Consider the following 18,457-nt stretch of genomic DNA (forward strand, 5'->3'; position numbering starts at 1 on the left):
GACCACCAAACACTCACCATTACTTTCTTTGGATGGAAGCTCGGTTTCGGCATATGCTTCGGTGGCTCATCAGCATCTAGCCATTGCGCTGATCGGCGACGATTATCGTATAATGTCCACTTTTCATTACATGTCACTATTCTGTGCAAAAAGGGGTTGCTTTTATTGCGGGAGACTAAAGAACTGCAAATGTTCATTCGAAGCGCCATGTTTTGCTCCGTAAGGGCATGCGGTACCCATTTGTCGAGCTTTTTCACCTTTCCAAGCAAGTTGCAAGTGCCGGGAAACTGTCGAATAGTGTCCGCCCAGTTCCTTTCCAATGTCTCTCACAGACTGACGTGTGTCGGATTCGACAAACAAACGCAGCTCGTCGTTGTCAATCGATAGTGCTGGATGTCCACTTGGCTCACTTTGAAGGTTTAAGTCGCCTGATTAGAATTTTTCGAACCCCCGCCGTGTGATTCGCTCCTGATCGCCTCCGCTGCTTTATGATCGAGTTTGAACTCATACAGAAAAAAGTATACGTTCTTGGCTCTTTTCGATCCTTTTTTCCTTTTTATCCACTGTTATCACAACGATGGTGAAAACTGAAATGACTCTTTGATTAAATGTAAGGGTATTTATACGTCATTATCCGACACCAACAGCGCCAACTTGTGGTGGTTTGATACAGCGAAATCGCAACTAACTTCACTTGATTGCCAAATCGGCCATTTCACATGCAACAGCCTAATACTAACACAAAGGAAGAGCATGATTATGAACTTTCATTTCAATTGAAAGTTTCAAAAACAGAGTAATCTGGGAAAACGTATTATTATTCTGTTAAGGGAAAGTCGCACCGCGTCCTTGAAGAACTATTGTGCCCCTTTTACTGGTTATAGTGTACCTATTGATCATAGTATCTCAAGCAGGCCTATAACCGTTAGGAACTTTAGTATTTTCCCTGCTTCCAGATGTTTCAGCTTTGCATCTGGTATTCAGTGTTCTCCCAGATGTATCGACCTACTTTGCACAAGTGCCGGACACTGTCCCAGAATGTGTATAGAGGTTTCGTCCTCCTCCTCACAAAAACTGCAGGCAGTGTCCGTAGATATCCCTAGCTTTCCTAGGTGATAGTTCAGCCGACAATTACCAGTGAGAATTCCCACTATGATTCGGAGGTTCTTTTTGGTGAGGTTTCAGCAATCGTTTGTACGCATGGGTTCGTATCCCCCAATAAGCACCCTGTACTGTTCCGTCCCTGGTAGGCCTGCCCAATATAGTTCCCTCAACCGTTTCTCTTCGTTTCTTAGACTCATAGCCATGAAACCGTTTCCGATTCCACAGAAGAGTTCTGGCCCGTGTAAAGTCATCCCTGCTCGCTTCTTGGCTAGTTCATCCGCTGCTTCGTTACCTTCCAACCCAGCATGGCCTGGAACTCAAAGTATCCAGACCTTGTTGGACGAGCCGAGTGTATTCAGCCTTTCAAGGCATTTCCATACCAGTTTAGAGTTCACCTGGTTGGACCTAAGTGCCTTGATCGCTGCTTGGCTATCGGTGAGAATAGCTATGTTCCGCTCCCTGTAGTTCCTTTCCAGATTAAAGGAAGCACATTTGTCTATGGCGTAAATTTCCGCCTGGAATATACTAGTGTACCTGCCCATTGGCTCAAAGTACATTTTCCTTGGACCAATGACACCGGCACCCGCTCCCTCTGCTGTGAGGGATCCGTCAATATACCAAGTAATCAGTTGCTGGTTTAAGCCGTATGTCGCAGCCACGCTCTCCCAGTTTGCCTTGTTACTCCAACGTGTTTCAAACTTCTTATCGAAGTGAAACCTCGTTGTCATGTTGTCCCTCGGTATCAGTAATTTGGGATGCCACCTAGAAAGGATATCAATCTTCCTTCGATTTAGGCAGCTCCCCGCCTCACTCATACTACCGGCCATCCTGAATATTGATCTCCTTGCCTGCATCTGTATGTGCAGATGGAGAGGGTTTAATCCCAGAAGGACCTCCAGGGATGTTGTTGGGCATGTCCTCATTGCCCCACTGATACACACGCAAACCAGCCTTTGGAGCTTATGTAATTCCCTGGTTTGTGTGCTGAGTTGGGTTCTTTCTGCCCAGATTACCGCTCCATAGATAATCCTTGGCCTTACTATTGCGGTATATATCCAAAGTAGTATCTTTGGGCTGCATCCCCATTTTTTTCCTGCTATGGATCTGCAAGTCATCAGAGCCCTCGTGGCTTTCCGACAAATGTTTCCGACATGTGTCTTCCAGAGTAATTTTGGGAAAACGTAACAGTGCCCTACGGCTTAAACCAATAAATGTTTGCCTGGTACATTGAAAGATCTGTCATACCAGAGGGAGCAGGCGCAGGAAGTCAAAGAAAAACGCACTTTCAACCAATGAATGAGTACACCAGGATGAATTATACGCCATAGATAAATGTATCTCCTTCAACCTTCAAAGGGACAATAGAGAGTAGAATATTGTTATTCTGATCGTAATCCAAGCAGACAGATGAACTCTTAACTGGCATGGGGACGCTTTCATAAATTGAATACACTTAGTTAGCACAACGAGGTTTGAGGGTGTATTGAGTTAGAAAGCACTTGACTAGCAGATGAACTGGTCAAGGAAGGAGCTGGAACGTCTCTATATACACCAGAACCCTTTTGTGGGATCGGAAACAAGTTCATGGTCATGATGATAAGGAACAAAGACGAACAGTTGAGAGGACAATACTGGGTGAACTTACTAGGCATGGAACAGTACAGGGTGCTTCTGGGAGATAACAAACCCAAGCGATTGAAATAATAAAAACTTGTTGTTTCTTTTTCGTTGGTGTGGATATTTATTCTTGCAAATACCGATATTTCGGGAACCACTTGTTCCCTTCATCAGTGCTAACAAGTTAGAAATAGAACGCTAGCTGAAGTGCGCGGGAGGTACTATTGGATCCACTTGCGTGATGACGTGGAGGACTGGTGCCGTAATTGCACCCCTTGAACGTATAAAAACACAACGTCGATCATGACGGAGAAAGCAGCAGTACAAGGTGGGAGCACCGTTTGCAAGAATAGCTATCGATATTGCTGGACCGTTTCTGGAGCCTGAAAAAGGCAGCAAATACGTGTTGGTTGCGATGGACTACTTCGGCAAATGGCCGGAAGCTTATGCCATTCCAAATCAGGAGACTACCACCATTATGGATCAGCTGATTACGAAATGAGTTATCAGATTTGGAGTTCCTTGGGAATAACATTCCGATCAATGAAGAAACTTTGAATCCAACATCTTCGGACGAATGCGCAAACCACTGGAGATTCATAAAACGAAGACAACGCCATTGAGCCGACAATCGAACGGAATGGTCGAAGGGCTCAACATGACTGTAAATGCGAATCTGTCTAAATTGACTAACGAAGGACAACGAGGCTGGCACCAGTACATGCCACCGGTGATGATGACCGGTGCATGCGTAAACTGGAAGAATTCTGTTTTGTAAAAAAATCCGGATTCTTGGCGACCTCACTTTTGGACTACCACCACAGCAGACCATGGATCCGGGAGATTAAGCATCCCATCTGCGACACTGCCAAGACATAATACTCGAATAAGTCCCCTCACGTCAGCTACCAGCCCCACTTTTCTACGCCGTATAAGTGACCTACTTGTCAGCGATGAAATTGTTTTTTTCCAAAATGTGTGACCTATGCACTGCAACTTCCGCCTTTTTTTATCCAAAAATCCAAGGGTATAGGGCCCGTATCCCGACGAAGATCTTTGTTTCATATTATCTGTTGGGGTTGGGACGGAGGAAGGCAAATTTACGTTGGAGATTACTTATTTAAAGCGAATTTTACTCAAAAATAAACCCAATGTCAGAAAAAAATCTGATTTTGTTGAAAATTCAACACTTTTACAGATTATAGCTCTTTGCCAAAGATGGAAAAAAATCTTCAATAAAAGAACTGAACCTAGCATACTGAGGATGGTGGATTTCCCACTATCTAGGATCATAGATTTGTTTGTATAATAAGATAAAAGATCCGGTAAGCCTTCTTCTCTGTACAAACTAATATTTAAGTTTCTTAGTTTACAAATATGGAATGTATTGTTATATTCCATGTTTATCTTTTTTTATCCTTTTCGCGTACATTATACAATGACTTTTCTATTGGTTCATTATTTTCACTTAAATTTTCAAAGCAGAAAGATAAATCAAATGAAACAAAGTGCTAACTTGTTAGCATTGATGAAGGGAACAAGTGGTTCCCGAAATATCGGTATTTGCAAGAATAAATATCCACACCAACGAAAAAGAAACAACAAGTTTTTATTATTTCAATTAATTAATCGTTGGAAACACCGCATAATTTCACTCAGAAAAACCCAAGCGTTTGCAGCGTTGTTTAAACCTCACCAAGAAAGCCCCCATAGTGGGAATACTCACTGTTTATTGTAGGCTAAAGTACCTCCCGGGAAAGCTAGGGAGGAGTAGCATATGTTTTTAGACTTACAGTGACTCAAAGTCAAAATGATCCACCCGGTATAAAGCAGTTAAAATGTGTTGTACTGATTGAAAATAAGTAAATCATGAACTACTATAAATAAAAAAATGTTGCTTAAGATGAACTCGTTTACTTTTAAGTTTGTAAAAAACAAAAAATTTATTTCATTTATAAATATAATAACATAAACATAAAAATGCATAATTCCTAGTCAAAGTGAAAATAATCCATTAAAATAAAAAAGGCAAAAACAAAATAAATTCAAAATTTTTTCTAGCTAATTAATATTTAGTATGAAGCCCTTTAGCCACCCTAACAGCTGACAGTCTTCTTGGCATTGACTCAACAAGTTTTTTTGTGAATTCTGATGGAATTTTTGCCCATTCCTCCAAAATAACCTGCTTTAAGTGATTTCGGCTAGATATTCTATGTTGCCTGATTCGATCGTCTAGAAAGTCCCACAAATGCTCGATAACATTCAGATCTGGTGATTGTGGTGGAGTTTCGATAACCTTAGGACAATTGTAGAGCATCCATTCGCGAATGAGAAACGATTTGTGTTTGGGGTCGTTATCTTGGTAAAACTGGAAATTCCCTTCAAGACCCAAATTTCTGGCACTGGCATGTAAATTGTCCTTTAGAATTTGAAGGTACATAAATTTGTCCATATTGCCGTCTATGACATAAATATTCCCGACCCCATTGGCTGCCATGCAACCCCAAACCATTATTGAACCGCCCCCATGTTTTACGCTCGCTTGTAAATTTTTCAAATTTAACTCTTCATTCTTCTTTCTCCATACTCGAACTTTTCCGTCGGATCCAAAAACATTAAATTTGCTCTCATCTGCAAAGATAACGTTGTTCCAGAATTCTGGACCGTGTGAATAGTAACGATTTGCAAATTCTAGCCGGCGTTGCTTATTTTTTGGACTAATTAACGGCTTTATTCGAGGGGCTCTGTTGTTAAATCCATGATTTCTCAAAACGATTCGGATTGTTTCGTCGCAGACCTTGATACCTAAATGCTTTTTAACTTCTACACGTATGCACTTATTTTAGGATTGTCTCGAACCAAATTTAAAATCCATCGTTCGTCACGCTCGGAAAAAGCCTTTTTAGGACTTATACGAACTTTATTACCGATGCGATTTTCTCTAAATCGCTCAATTATATGTTGTACAGTTGAAGGACTTTTATTAACAATATTCGCTATCGCTCTTTTACTTTTTCCAAGCATAAAATGATGGATCACTACCTCCCGCTCTTCGTACGTCGTGTGTCGACCCATTTCACTAGAAAACTTGCCGAAATAGAAATGTAACTGATGACTGCACTCAGCGAAGGGCTATAGTCAACTGCACAGTTGCACAGCTACGCATTTTAACAGTACATCACAAAAGTTTAGTACCAAGTTCATTGGAATAAGTTGCCTGGATCATTTTCACTTTGACCCCATATTCGGACCAATGACAAATATTAACAAGTAACTGCAAAGAAAATACACTAATTTCAAATATATCTTGAGTATTTATTACTAACATATCAAGAATTATTATTACGTTGAAATAAATTCATTTGTATTAACTATACTTTAATCTAACTCGACTAAAGTCATTTTCAATGGGTGGATCATTTTCACTTTGAGTGACTGTATGTCGATTTCATTCCGTTCTGAGAATTGAAGCCGTTACACTTTATTTACTGCATATTTTAAACCTCAATCCCCAGTTTTCAATCAATAATTTTCTCCCGCTCATCATGTTTTTAATGGCTTTTAAGATTTTTTTCGTTATGGAAAAAAGTTTCTTTTAAATCGCAGACTTCACCGAATTCCAGACAGTGTGACGCATTACAATCCGCATTGTTTTCTATAAAATTTTAAAAAGTGAGCGTTCGAGTCCTATTACTTAAATTAGATTAAATTGAAAATCTCATCGCCAAATTGCAAGAATTGGCGAAAATCGTCTTCGATGAAAAAATCAATTACAATTTCAAAGTAAGCATGGAGTATGCCCCGATTCATCGATGTCTAGTTAGTATTTTCCATTAGTCAGATATCTACGTTTGTATGTGCATATTGTTATTATGTTATAGTCTCTGCATCTTTACAACTCAGGACATCATTTTGATTTTCTACAAAACCTTACATAGTCGTCTCCAGTTGATGAAGCATCTGATGGAAAATCTGCAAAGAAAGATGATACAAAATGTCAGTTCTTTTGAATAAATTTCATTCATGCAAAAGCATTTCACGTACGAGTAATATTAAGAATAATATTTGAATATTTCCAAGAACACGTTAGACAGTCACTGTCCCTTACAACATGCTTCTCCACTCTTACTGAGTATCTGAATTCGCTATCTGCAGTATTTCTTAACACTCAAACTCGATATCCATCTTGAGGACAATAGAATGCAGTCGGCATTTTAACTGGCTGAAAGCTGAATGGGAAAGTTCCATCTAATGAATTTTAATGAAATTTGAAGTAGAAGTGAAAATTCCTGAGCCATTCCCGAACACAATATCTGTCCCATATCTCTATCAAACTCAAGCCCAATCTTGAGGAGATGCCATTTAGGTTTCGCACTTCATCTCTGCAAAAGAACGACCGTCTAACTACCAAAAATTAAATTTGTAAGGACTACGTTCAACAATGGGCTTCATTCCAGTGCTAATTCTAATTAGGGGCGTGCAGTTTCACGTCAGAGTGCAAAGTGCAACAATTTCAAGAGTAAAAGTTATCCGCCCGCCGCCTGCCAAGTATGCCAGCAACTCAAAATCAACCCATTTGACTCCATAGTCCTTCGAACTGGGGACCAAAGAAAGCGGCGACAATCTGTGGGGTGCATTCCGGATACTTGGAGGGTGATATCGTGACCTACGCAAGGGAGGATGCAATCGCACACTTGAATGAAATTCCTCGTTGGCCTAATCCTGTTGTGCAATTCCGCATTGATGAGGGAGATTTCAGTAAGGGCTAAGAAGTTTTGAGCCCGAGGACCTGGTTATATTGACAGTGCTTGAACAAGCAAATTATGGAAGCTATTGGAGAGTGTTATGCGAAGGCATGTATTAGAGTTGGATTTTACTTTCAAAGTGATAAAACTGGATTCATATAAAAGGTGATAGGTGATCTGGAGTAGATATAGTTAAAAAAGCCCACGGACCCTCTTCCCGCCCAACCGGACCGAGGGGCGACCAACCTAAGGATGGGCTGAAGGCAACATCCAAAGGCCCGCATCACAGTGATGATGCGTTTTAACCCAAAGTGTGTGCGACCATGCGAAAATGTATTACTACATTCCGATTGTCGCAAACACTTCAGCCAATGACGCGGAGGTTCTACACTACAGAGACATGGATCTTATATCGAAGACAGTGCGGATCAAGACTGAAACCCATTAGGTCAGATTGTTACCGGACAGGACTCTTCGGACTATAGCACAGGTTGCAAGGATAACCGCTTTTTGCATCTCCATGTATAGTCCAGCCCTAAGATCGAGCGTTTTCAGCGCTTTATGTAAGTTCTGCGGTACTAATCCCGTCGCTGAAATTACTACTGGGACTACGTCGATCTTTTGTAGTCTCCAGGTCTGCTTCATATCGTCTGCCAAGAGGCCGTAGTTTCGGATTTTTTCGTGCTGTTTTTCAACAGTGTTCCGGTCCAACGGTACGGCTACATCGATTACAAAGCACGCTCGTTCTTCCTTCAGAATCAGAACTAGATCGGGTCTGTTATGATTAACACTGTGTCGGTGGCAATAGTGTGATCCCACAGTAGTTTGACCCGATCATTTTCCGGTGGCAATAGTGTGATCCCACAGTAGTTTGACCCGATCATTTTCCAAGATTCTCTGCGGAGTATACTTATAGTAAGGATGGTAGGTTGCCACTAAGTTATACTTCAATGCAAGGTTTTGATGGAGAATCTTGCAGACGGAGTTATGACGATTGGTGTACTCGGTACTGCTCAACATCCTGCACGCAGATGTTATGTGCTGGATGGTCTCCTCCTCACAGTTGCATAACCTACAATTGGAGTTGGTGATTGAGGAGTCGTGAAGAATGTACCGTTTATAATTTTTTATTGGGAGCGAAGCATCCTGAATAGAAGTTAGGAATGCTTCGGTCTCATAGAAAAGTACACCATTTGTTGGAGGCTTCGATGCCAATGCCTGACACCAACAAATTTTTGATATGACCTCCGTGAATGGGTTTCTCTTTCCACATGTCGATCTTCTGTTGGACTGAAGTAACATTCGACATGGGATCCCATTCTCTGTGAATGCGACCTGGAATGCGGTCAAAGCCTCATTATAAATTGGGTCGACATCCCCAGTTACTAAGCCTCTCCTGACTACTAGATTCATGGAGTGCCTTACAGGTGGAGTACTTGTGTTACTCCTTTGACTAGTCCGGTAATTTGATGACTCCAGCCCGAGCTCAAGTGAAACCTCTTGGAAGATTTGTTGCCTAGTTGGTAAGGCAACTCGGTTGTTATTCACGATCACCCGGTACTGGTTGACGACGTTCTGTTCCGGAACATGACTTAGCTCCGGAAATCGGGTTATGAACGCGTCATGTAGTCGATGTCTGTACCCTGATGGATTCCGTTCCAAATCCGTGACACGGTAATAGGCGCGGACGATAAATTCGTTGAGTCGGTTCGTCCAAACCATACGACCCCTAGGTCTCCCGTCCCTGGTGGTTGACGGCATAACCGCCAAAACATCCAAGGGCGGAGAGCCGCTCTGATGTTGTTGAACGACCCTTAACCGTGTTGGGTACTGTCTTTGTGTCCCTGGGGTCCCATTAAAAGAATTTAAATTGTTCTCCCCAATTTTATTCCCACGAGTATTGGGGAAGCAGTCAACCCTGCAACAGAGCCCCAATATTGCAATGCCCCATGGTCACCTCCAAAGGCAGGGAAGGTATTTTGAGGGGAGTCGCTGAAATACAGTGTAACGTCACTGCAATTCATCCGATAGGCGCGTCGATCCCTTCACTCCGGATTACGGATTTGTTAAGGAGGTTTACTCCCCCTGAACGGGAAGAATCGGTAAGGGAGGACGAACACAAAGGGAAACGTTCTGCTTGTCCGCGGCTACTTATTTACAAGATTAACTTGCGATATTCGTAACTGACCCGGTGACAATGGGGCTACTGGGCGAAACTTGCGCTTTGCGGGCGCTTTTTTGAAACGTCCGCCGGCTCATCGTACGGTTTCAATCTCAAAAAGGAGACCCACTTGGGCCCGGCTGGAACGTCTAACTTGAAGGAGTGCGCCCGTCGATCCAGGACTTTAAAGGGGCCCTCTTATGGTGGTTGTAACGGCTTTACCCGAATGAGGATCTACGAGCATTTATCAAGGTTCCTAGAGGTGTCGACCTCCGGTGTCGCGTGTCGGGAAGGTGGTGTGCACTGCAGCTTCAAAACCGCGTCTCTGGGCAGACGCAGCATGCCGAAGTCACTTAACCCTGCTCTAATGTCTAGCGCAGGGTCGGCGGGAAGTCGCAGATTCTCCCCACACACCCTCTTCGCGGGGCTGGGACGAACTCTTCTCGGTGGACGTTGCGAAGGCCGAGGAAACCGAAAGGCAAGGATCGCAAATCCAAGGAACTTATCCAACTCCGAGAAAAGAGGTCCGTGATGATGACTCACGACACTCTCGACAGAAGGTCTCGGCACATGATTGTGCCAGAAGTACTGCTTCAGACCACCGCGTAAACCTGCTGATGATTGTGCAGCAATACTTGTATCCGTGCGAGTCTCGCAAAGGGCCAATCATTTCGATATGGATGGGGAGGAAGCGCTTCCTCGACCGGGGGAGTACACTTACTTCCTTTCTTAAGTGCTTGTTAATTTTGCACTTTTGGCACACGATGCACTGTTTGGCCCAAGAGTATACCTTGTTCATGGAGCGCCAGAAGTATCTTCCAGTGAGTAACCAGTTTGTCGTCATGATGACTGGGTGGGCAAGATCGTGTATACTTTGCTGCGAAAATCGGCCGGAATGAATGACCTAGGTCCTCCTAAGGTCCACATGGACGTACAGCATTCAGCTCTGGGACTGTGAAGAATCAAACCTGAGGTTCACGCAAACTTTCCAAAATAATGTGCTTAGAAGCATAGTAGACGCTACCTGATTTATTCGTATGAGGATCTGCATAGGGACCTGAAAGTATAGTTGGTTAGGGAAGTCATCAAAGACCAAGCAATTAAACGTAGCCACCGGCTATGATCACACGGAAATAAGGAAATCCAAAAATTAACTTAATATAATGAGATTACTTCTTCTTTTTCTTCAGCCTTTGTCCCATGCACAAGTGGGATCGGCTCGTCGTGATCGGTTTCACCATTTGATTCTATCAAATGCCTGATCTGGATGCGATCGCGAAGCTTCTAAATCCCCATTAAGCGCATCAACCCACTGTTGTTTCGACCTGCCTTTTGGTCGCTTACTATCGGCATCCACGTTCAAACCAATCTTCGTAAGTGAATTCTTGTTAGCGCGAATCATGTGACCATACCATCGAAGACGCTTCTCCCGCAGTTTTCCAGAATCGGTGCAACCTCATATCGATCGAGGATATCCTCATGATCAAAACGTGTCACGCAACTAGTCCAACACAATATCTTCACCTCCATTACCGCAAGACGCCGTTCATGGTCTTTTATAGTCGGTCAACACTCAGAATCATATAGTGCGACAAGACGGATGACATTGCGGTAGATTTTAGATACGTCGATCGAAAAAGAACACAAGTTGAAGAATGCCACTTCCTCCAGGTTGCGTTAATGCGTGAAACAATTTCATAACGTAGTTCACCATTGGCTGATAGCATTGACCCGAAATAGGTCACTGCCGCTGACAGTGATAGCGCATGTTTCATGAGGATCGGTCGTCCACAACTTTTATTCAGATTCAAACTGAGACCGTGTTGCATGAGACGATCATTCCATTTTTGGACAAGTTGCTCCAAACCATTTTTGTTATTAGACGCTTGGAAAACATCGCTGGACGCTGGATGTCTCGTGTGACATTATTCATAACAAGAATAAAGAGGAGTGTGAGAGGGCGCTTCATGATGAACACCAACAGAGACACAAAGCGGTTTTGATATATCCGTCAGACTTCGAACTTTGCCTTTCGGTTCGTGGTAGCGCAATTGAATCCAGCGCACGAGTTCTTCTGGCACTAAGTGCTGTCGTAGAGCATACCAGATGAGTTCGTGTGGCACACGGTGAAACGCTTTCTCCAGATCCAGAAATGAAATGTAAAGAGGGCGATGCTCCTCACGGTGTTTCTTACTTCCTTTATTTGAGTTGCGCGGACGTGAAGGTCCTGAGTGTTCAACGTGAATACTACCGTGAAGGCATAATCCCACGGTTCTCTTCGGAAACAGATTGATTTGGAGACCACAATCAATATCCCACCATGGCTGGCATAGTGGTACTGGTTTATACTGAATGCAGGGTCAACATTCATGCTAGTATATGCAATGCCCATCTAACACCTATGCCGCAACTAAGGGGTACCGCACCCGAGTTGTACAGAGCAACTCCATGCTTGGGCCCCAAGGAATTCTGCCGGCAATGTAGACATAACCACAACCGCCCTTCTTCTCCTGCTTGCAACTATCAGCTCCACACAACAATCCTGCGACCTTCACTGCACCTACTTCTCTTCCGTGTTTTCTCCCTCGACCTCTCCACCCTCTACGGCTCTTCTAACTGCAAACTGCTTCGAATCTCTGTCCACTCCTTTCTTTACGCCTTGCTTGGTTAAGTTTCTCATTGGTAATCTTCATCCCAATGTCGGACCTGACCCCGATTGGCTTCCTAACCACTTTCTTTTTAACTGTAGAAAACACATATCCCTCCTCCTGGGTATAATCTACAACAAAAGTCTAGAAGAATACTGCTTTTCCCATCTCTTGAAAGAGGCCCTTATTATCCCTATCCTTAAGAGCGGATACCCTTTTCTTGATCTGAACTACCGCCCCATCTCTCTTTTCTCCTCTTGATACGAAATCCTCGAAAGATACGCCAACGACTGGTTGACCGCAAACTTCAGTCACCTCATTGTCAAAGGGCAGCATGGTTTGGTGAAACATAGATGTACGGCTTCAAATTTTTTGGTCTTTACCAACTTCGTTGCTAAATGCTTTAATTCGAAGGAAATATATGCTATTTATATGATTTCCCCAAAGCCTTTGATACCGTTGACCATAAAATTCTCCTCTCTAAACTCTCTCCTAGCTTTCATACCGTTCCCTAAAAGTTTCTTTTCATGGTTATACTCTATACTTAGTCCCCTACTCTTTCTGTTTTTTATCAATGACCTTGCCTCCATCCTTACCTACCCGTGTTAGCTTCACGCAGACGAACTTAAATTGCCTCTATTTCGTCTCCGCTCCTTTTTCTATTCTCTTAGTGGACCTTTCACTACTGACCTCCTTCCATGACCTGGGTGTAATATTCGACAGCAAACTTCGTTTCAATTCCCACTTCGTTGCCATTATCAATATAGCTGAATGGTTTTATCCTTCGTTCCTTCTCCGACTTTACCTCAATTCAGTCCTCCTTAACACTCTTCAACTCCCTTGTCAGAAACATGCTTGAATATTGCTGTGTAGTCTAGTCCCCTTCCGCATTCGTGACTGTCGCGGTCTTGGAGTAGTACGACGCGAATTCGCCAGGACCTTTCTTTAGAAAAAGAATCTTTCGCGGGTTGACTATCCGTCACGACTCCGCTCAATCAATCTCCCCTTCCTGCGGCAACGGCCTATCTTCCTTGATAGGTGTACTCTTTTCAAACTCTGCAATTACCTGATGGACTGCCAACTCGGATATTACTTTCCGCGCCGCCTCTCATAAAACAGGTAGTGCGGACATTTATGAAGTACCCTTCGCGGAATTCGAGATTTACTTTCACTTCCTGATTCCGAGGGTATGCCGGTCCTACAACGTCCTACAGCTTGGGTCTTTTGACCCTGTCTCCTTTTCTAGTTCTAAGCGTAAGGTCCCTCTGAGGACAATATGTAGCAGGGAATTTATTTTCTGTATATTGTCTTCATTAACTAATTAAATAAATAAATATACAACCACCATGAAACTCCCACAAGGGGGCCAACCACAAATAACCGGGCTGAGGGCATATCCTCCAGAGCATATGCCATCCCGATTCCCAAGGCACCAGATAACTGTGGGAAGAGCCACTTCAGATGAGTTCCTTGCAAACTCGGGTCTGATCATCCGCCTCGAGTACTGAGTATGGCACTCTCCAACGAATTCATTAGCGCGTTGAAGTGTATCACTGTTAGCAAGGCTAAAATCATATATTCCGTTCACCAGGAGAACGCCCTTGTCGTCTATTTTACGGATGCCACATTAAGCTGGACAGACACAGAGGACATGGAACGAGTCCTCTGAGTCTGCCCCACACAGAACACAAAACTGACTGGAGGCAAGGTTCCGCAACAAGAGAAACTCATTCCAGCTGCCATGCCCCGTCAGGAGGAAACCTATCTGAAGCCCGAAGTGTACGACAGAACTTCCTCTGGTAGACAATTTCTGATGTACTCATACGTGACCTGCCCTTTTCCCACATTTATTCCATCTAAACTGCCACTTAGATGTTACACCCTCATACCACCTGATCCACACTTACTAAGCCTGTTTGCATCAAAGGTACTCCCCTCCTGATCTTATAGGCCGTGGCACGCCGGACAACCTCCAGATCAAGAGGAAGAGCACCCAACAAGACACCTTCATGGCGTCGCTCGAGACCGTACGACTTACAGGGAGGCACGTTAACAATGACACTCGCTGACAAGCTTAGAACACTGTGGCTTGAGTTCATCCAGATGCGGTCCCAAGGACACACGCTCCGCGATTCTGACTCTCAAAGTTGCATTGACAGGTGGAACTGCTTCAAGTATCGACAATGATTGAGGAAGTGGAGGATGAACAAAATTTTCAGCAGAAGTCTCGTCATCTATCTATTAACGCAACCGAAGTGTTCGATATCCTGTGTGCGTTCGTGTCTGCTTTTGACAATTCGATACAGATCGCTCTTCCCATTCCGAGTGTCCAGTTTATCCTAAACATTTTTGCAATGGGCCGCTCGGATGACAGTGATCGCTTTCTTTGCTTCCTGGTTGGCGTTCTTATAAATTTCCCAATTGGCCAGTGTTTTATCATCGAGAAATTTGTGGTAGAGGCGATTCTTTTCACGGACCTTCATTTCAACATCGTCATTCCAAAGCCAAGTATCTCGGTTAATGTCCCGCTTCCCGGGATTGTTGACCCCGGAAGTTTCCTATGTCGCTTTGTGGATCATATCTTTAATTTGGTTCCACGATTCTTCCACGTTCGTAATGGTTGGTAATCCCGTACATGACATCATTTCTTGTTTTTTCTCTCGAAACTGCCACAATTTAATGCGCGGAGGGCCAGTGCGTTCCTAACGCTGTTTTATCGGTGGCTTAATTTGCAGGACGGCAATCAACGGCCGATGTTGAGGTGCGATAGTCTCATAGGTACTGGAAGCAATAAAACCAAATGACTTGCTAACATAAAACATGCCTAATGATACATGCTACTGAGGAACAGCCAGTTCCTCAGCGAAGTCAACCAAAGTGTTGGGGTCGACCAAGAGCATATTGTTGGAGAGGCAGATGCTCAACAGGGGGATGTTGTCCCTCAAGTTGCAGAAGCCAACATTCTGTCAGTTCTCAATGTCGCTGTTGAAGAGCGTGTGCACATTCCAGGAAGCAATCCTTTCCTGTATTTTATAGATAGATATTGTATCGATAAAGGTCTTACCCGTGATTGGCATTTCGAATGGGGGTAGGTTTCGAAGCTTGAAGGCTGCTAACCCACACATTTTTTTCCTTTTAGTCGCTCTTTACGGCAACCAGGGAATACTTTGAGTGTATCTTACTCCCCAACTAAAAGAGATGTCAACTTAAAAGGATGAGGGACTCCTTCCGTATCAGGGTTATTTGTGTTATTACCGTAGACCTTTAAAACCAGACAGAATGTTCCTTTTTCAATCAATTGAAGTTGTCTCTTGAGGGAATCTCAAACATATCGTTTTGGTTTTTTTTATTGGTTTAATATCATATCTTCGTATCACGTCTAATGATTACTTCCACCTCAGCTTCAGAGGAATATCGATTTGAGTAGGCGATGCTAAGGCAACGTCAAGGCGGTTTCAGATTTCACTGAGAGGAGAGAAATAGAGCTTATCTCGGCAAAGGCCTCATTAAATTGGTTTATATTTGCCAGAAATCCATTGGAATCGCTTCCAATTATAACAGCAAACAGCCAAACAACACTCACCGCGAATACTCCATTCAAAACTCGTCTAAAACTTCACCTCATCGAATCCATTGAAATCCCTTCAATATTTCATCATTGCGGTTAGATTATTGCTTTTGGATTTACTCGCGTTCAACATTTTATGTAAACATTATTATTGCCAGGATCTAGGGCTCTTCACGCATCGAATCTGAAATCCTATTGATACACGGCGAGCAGCTGAAAATGGCGGTGGGAGGCTGCGGGAGAGGTTCCTTTGAGCGTTGTTCCAGATCGTCCTTGTCAGGTCGAGCTGAAGTGAACTTTTGCGAATAAAGCGCTACTGCTGATATTGTTTAACACTCGAAAAAGGAGAATCCCGTATTATTACTTTGCAATCTATTCCCAAATAGATCCCAGTCGACATTGGAGCGTGTAGACAAAAGCATTATCCTTTGTGTTTATTTACCTTTGACGATGGCTAGATAGACACAGATGGATGATGGAGATGGGAAACTTGTATGAATGTATTTATGTGTACTGTATCCTGCAAATGCAAATATCGGGCTGTATTTACTTTCGGGAAAATTGTCTAGGCAACAGATATCTCGTAAAAACGGGGATGCGAGGCTAGTAAAGGGATCGAGCACATGATGTGTGAGCAAGCATAAAATTTTCTCGTATTTGTTTTATTGTTTATGGAAAAAAGCTCTTCTGGCGTCCATAATCTTGAGAGTGGGGTATGTTTGCTATATAGTTGGGCTATAGCATTTGAATATAATTCATTGGCAGAACCCATATCTGCTGCTCTTATTCTAAATATTTCCAGGGAAGAGGCATGTATTTCTTGTAAGAAAATGAGGAGTTTTCCTATACAAGACAATATAGGTGCAAAATTGTTTGCTCTGAATGTAGCCATTTATGAAAAACTATTCATTCCAACAGTTATTCAAATGAAGTTAATAATATTGCATTTTACGAATTTAATTGAAAATCCGCTATAAGCTTCTCCTTGGCGATTGGAATAATGTAGACCTTGATATATACTATTTGCAAGTCAAGTTAGCGCTCTTACAAATGAAATTAATGCTTCAACAAATGAAATTAATGATTCAACAAATGAAATTGACGCTCTAGCAGATGAAATTAACGCTTTAATAAATTAGATTGACGCTTTGCCAAATGAAACTAAAAAATTAAAGTTAAAATTAAATTAAAATTGATTTCATCTTATTTTAACTAATTATCCTCAAGGAGTTGAATAAGTACGTATAATTTATTGTAAACGATTTTATTCGCGTTATTTTCATTTGGCAGCCCATGAATTTCATTCAAGATATCGATAACTTGCCTTGAAAAATACTTAATTTGTATTGAAACATCGTTATTTCCACGTCTTAAAACATTTTGTTAAAGCGTTAATTTAATTTGTTAGAGCGTTAATTTCATTTGTGAGAGTGTTAATTTCATTTGTTAGAGTGTTAATTTAATTTGTAAGAGCGTTAATTTGACTTGCAAATGGTATAGACCATAATACTGGAAAGCTTGGTGGAAATTCGAGTACTATTAACAAAGTTATAGTTCCGATAATCGTCGGTTTGGTTCATGTGGTCTGGCCAAGCTCCTATGTATTTGAATACAAATGTATGGAAATATTAGATTTCTGGATATGTCCAATAACCTAACAAGGTAGAAATAAAAAGGAAAACCAATGTCAAAAAAATAACACTCCAAACTAATTTTTTCCTTCAATTTTACACTTTTTTCAATATGTATTAGTACACTTTTTTTAGGAATTGAGGTAGCTCAGAGTCCGCCAAACACTTGATGGTGGACCGGATCGATTGAGAAGAAATTTTCACCCTCTATTTTTGGTCCACGCAACCCCCTCTGTTTTAAGGTAACACCCAATTTCACAGTTTCATCAAGGTGTGGCTCCCTCAAACCCATTGAGAAATTGTACAACTGATCCTCTAAATGTCGATATATGATAAATGAACATTGTTTCTTTTCGACATTCTAGGAATTTTCAGTTTCTTTTAGTTTTCTAACTAACATTTGAGCACGCCGGACAAAACGACATAAGTAAGCGCGAACCTCGCGAAGCGTACCGTTTGAAGCTTGGGTCTAATCGCGAACGATATGTCAGTTTTTGGTCGCCTTCGCGTTGTGACTTTTTTAGTTTTAGTTTAGTTAACTGGGGGGAGCCGCAGCTCCGAGCACTCAGGCCATTGTTAGGCCCATTGTACTATCCCTGTAAGTTGCCTATTCAATGGCTTTCCGCCTACGGTGTTCGCAGGCTTTAGCGAATCTTAGAACATTCTCCAGAGGCAGAGAGTGTGCAGATTCTTCATTGAAGAAAGCCCTGCCAAGGTGTCTTCGCCTGAGATCTGAGGATGCCGGGCAGCTGCATAAAAAGTGGAGGGCCATCTCCTCCTCCTCCTCACATTGGCTGCACATAGCCGAAACCACTACCCCAATCTTTTCCATATGGTAGTTTAAGGGGCAGTGTCCCGTCAAAAGCCTTACTAGGGTTTTCACGTCCCACTTCTTAAAGGACAACAAAAATGCCGCTCTAGTGGCCCTAGGCTCTTTCACAAGGATTTTCGCTTGCCGGCAAGAGTCCAAATTTCTCCACTCG

General features: G+C 42.6%; 1 protein-coding gene across 1 annotated transcript in view; it reads right to left on the minus strand.

Moving 5' to 3' along the window:
- The window catches only part of LOC119657974, a 178,149-nt gene that overhangs the window by 16,767 nt on the left and 142,925 nt on the right, over nt 1-18,457 (minus strand). The window contains exon 2 of the mRNA XM_038065186.1: nt 6,656-6,693. Coding sequence (XP_037921114.1) covers nt 6,656-6,693 — 38 coding nt within the window. The remainder of the gene's footprint in view (nt 1-6,655; nt 6,694-18,457) is intronic.

The sequence above is a fragment of the Hermetia illucens genome, chromosome 5 (genome assembly GCF_905115235.1).
Source record: "Hermetia illucens chromosome 5, iHerIll2.2.curated.20191125, whole genome shotgun sequence".
Classification (NCBI taxonomy): Eukaryota; Metazoa; Arthropoda; class Insecta; order Diptera; family Stratiomyidae; genus Hermetia; species Hermetia illucens.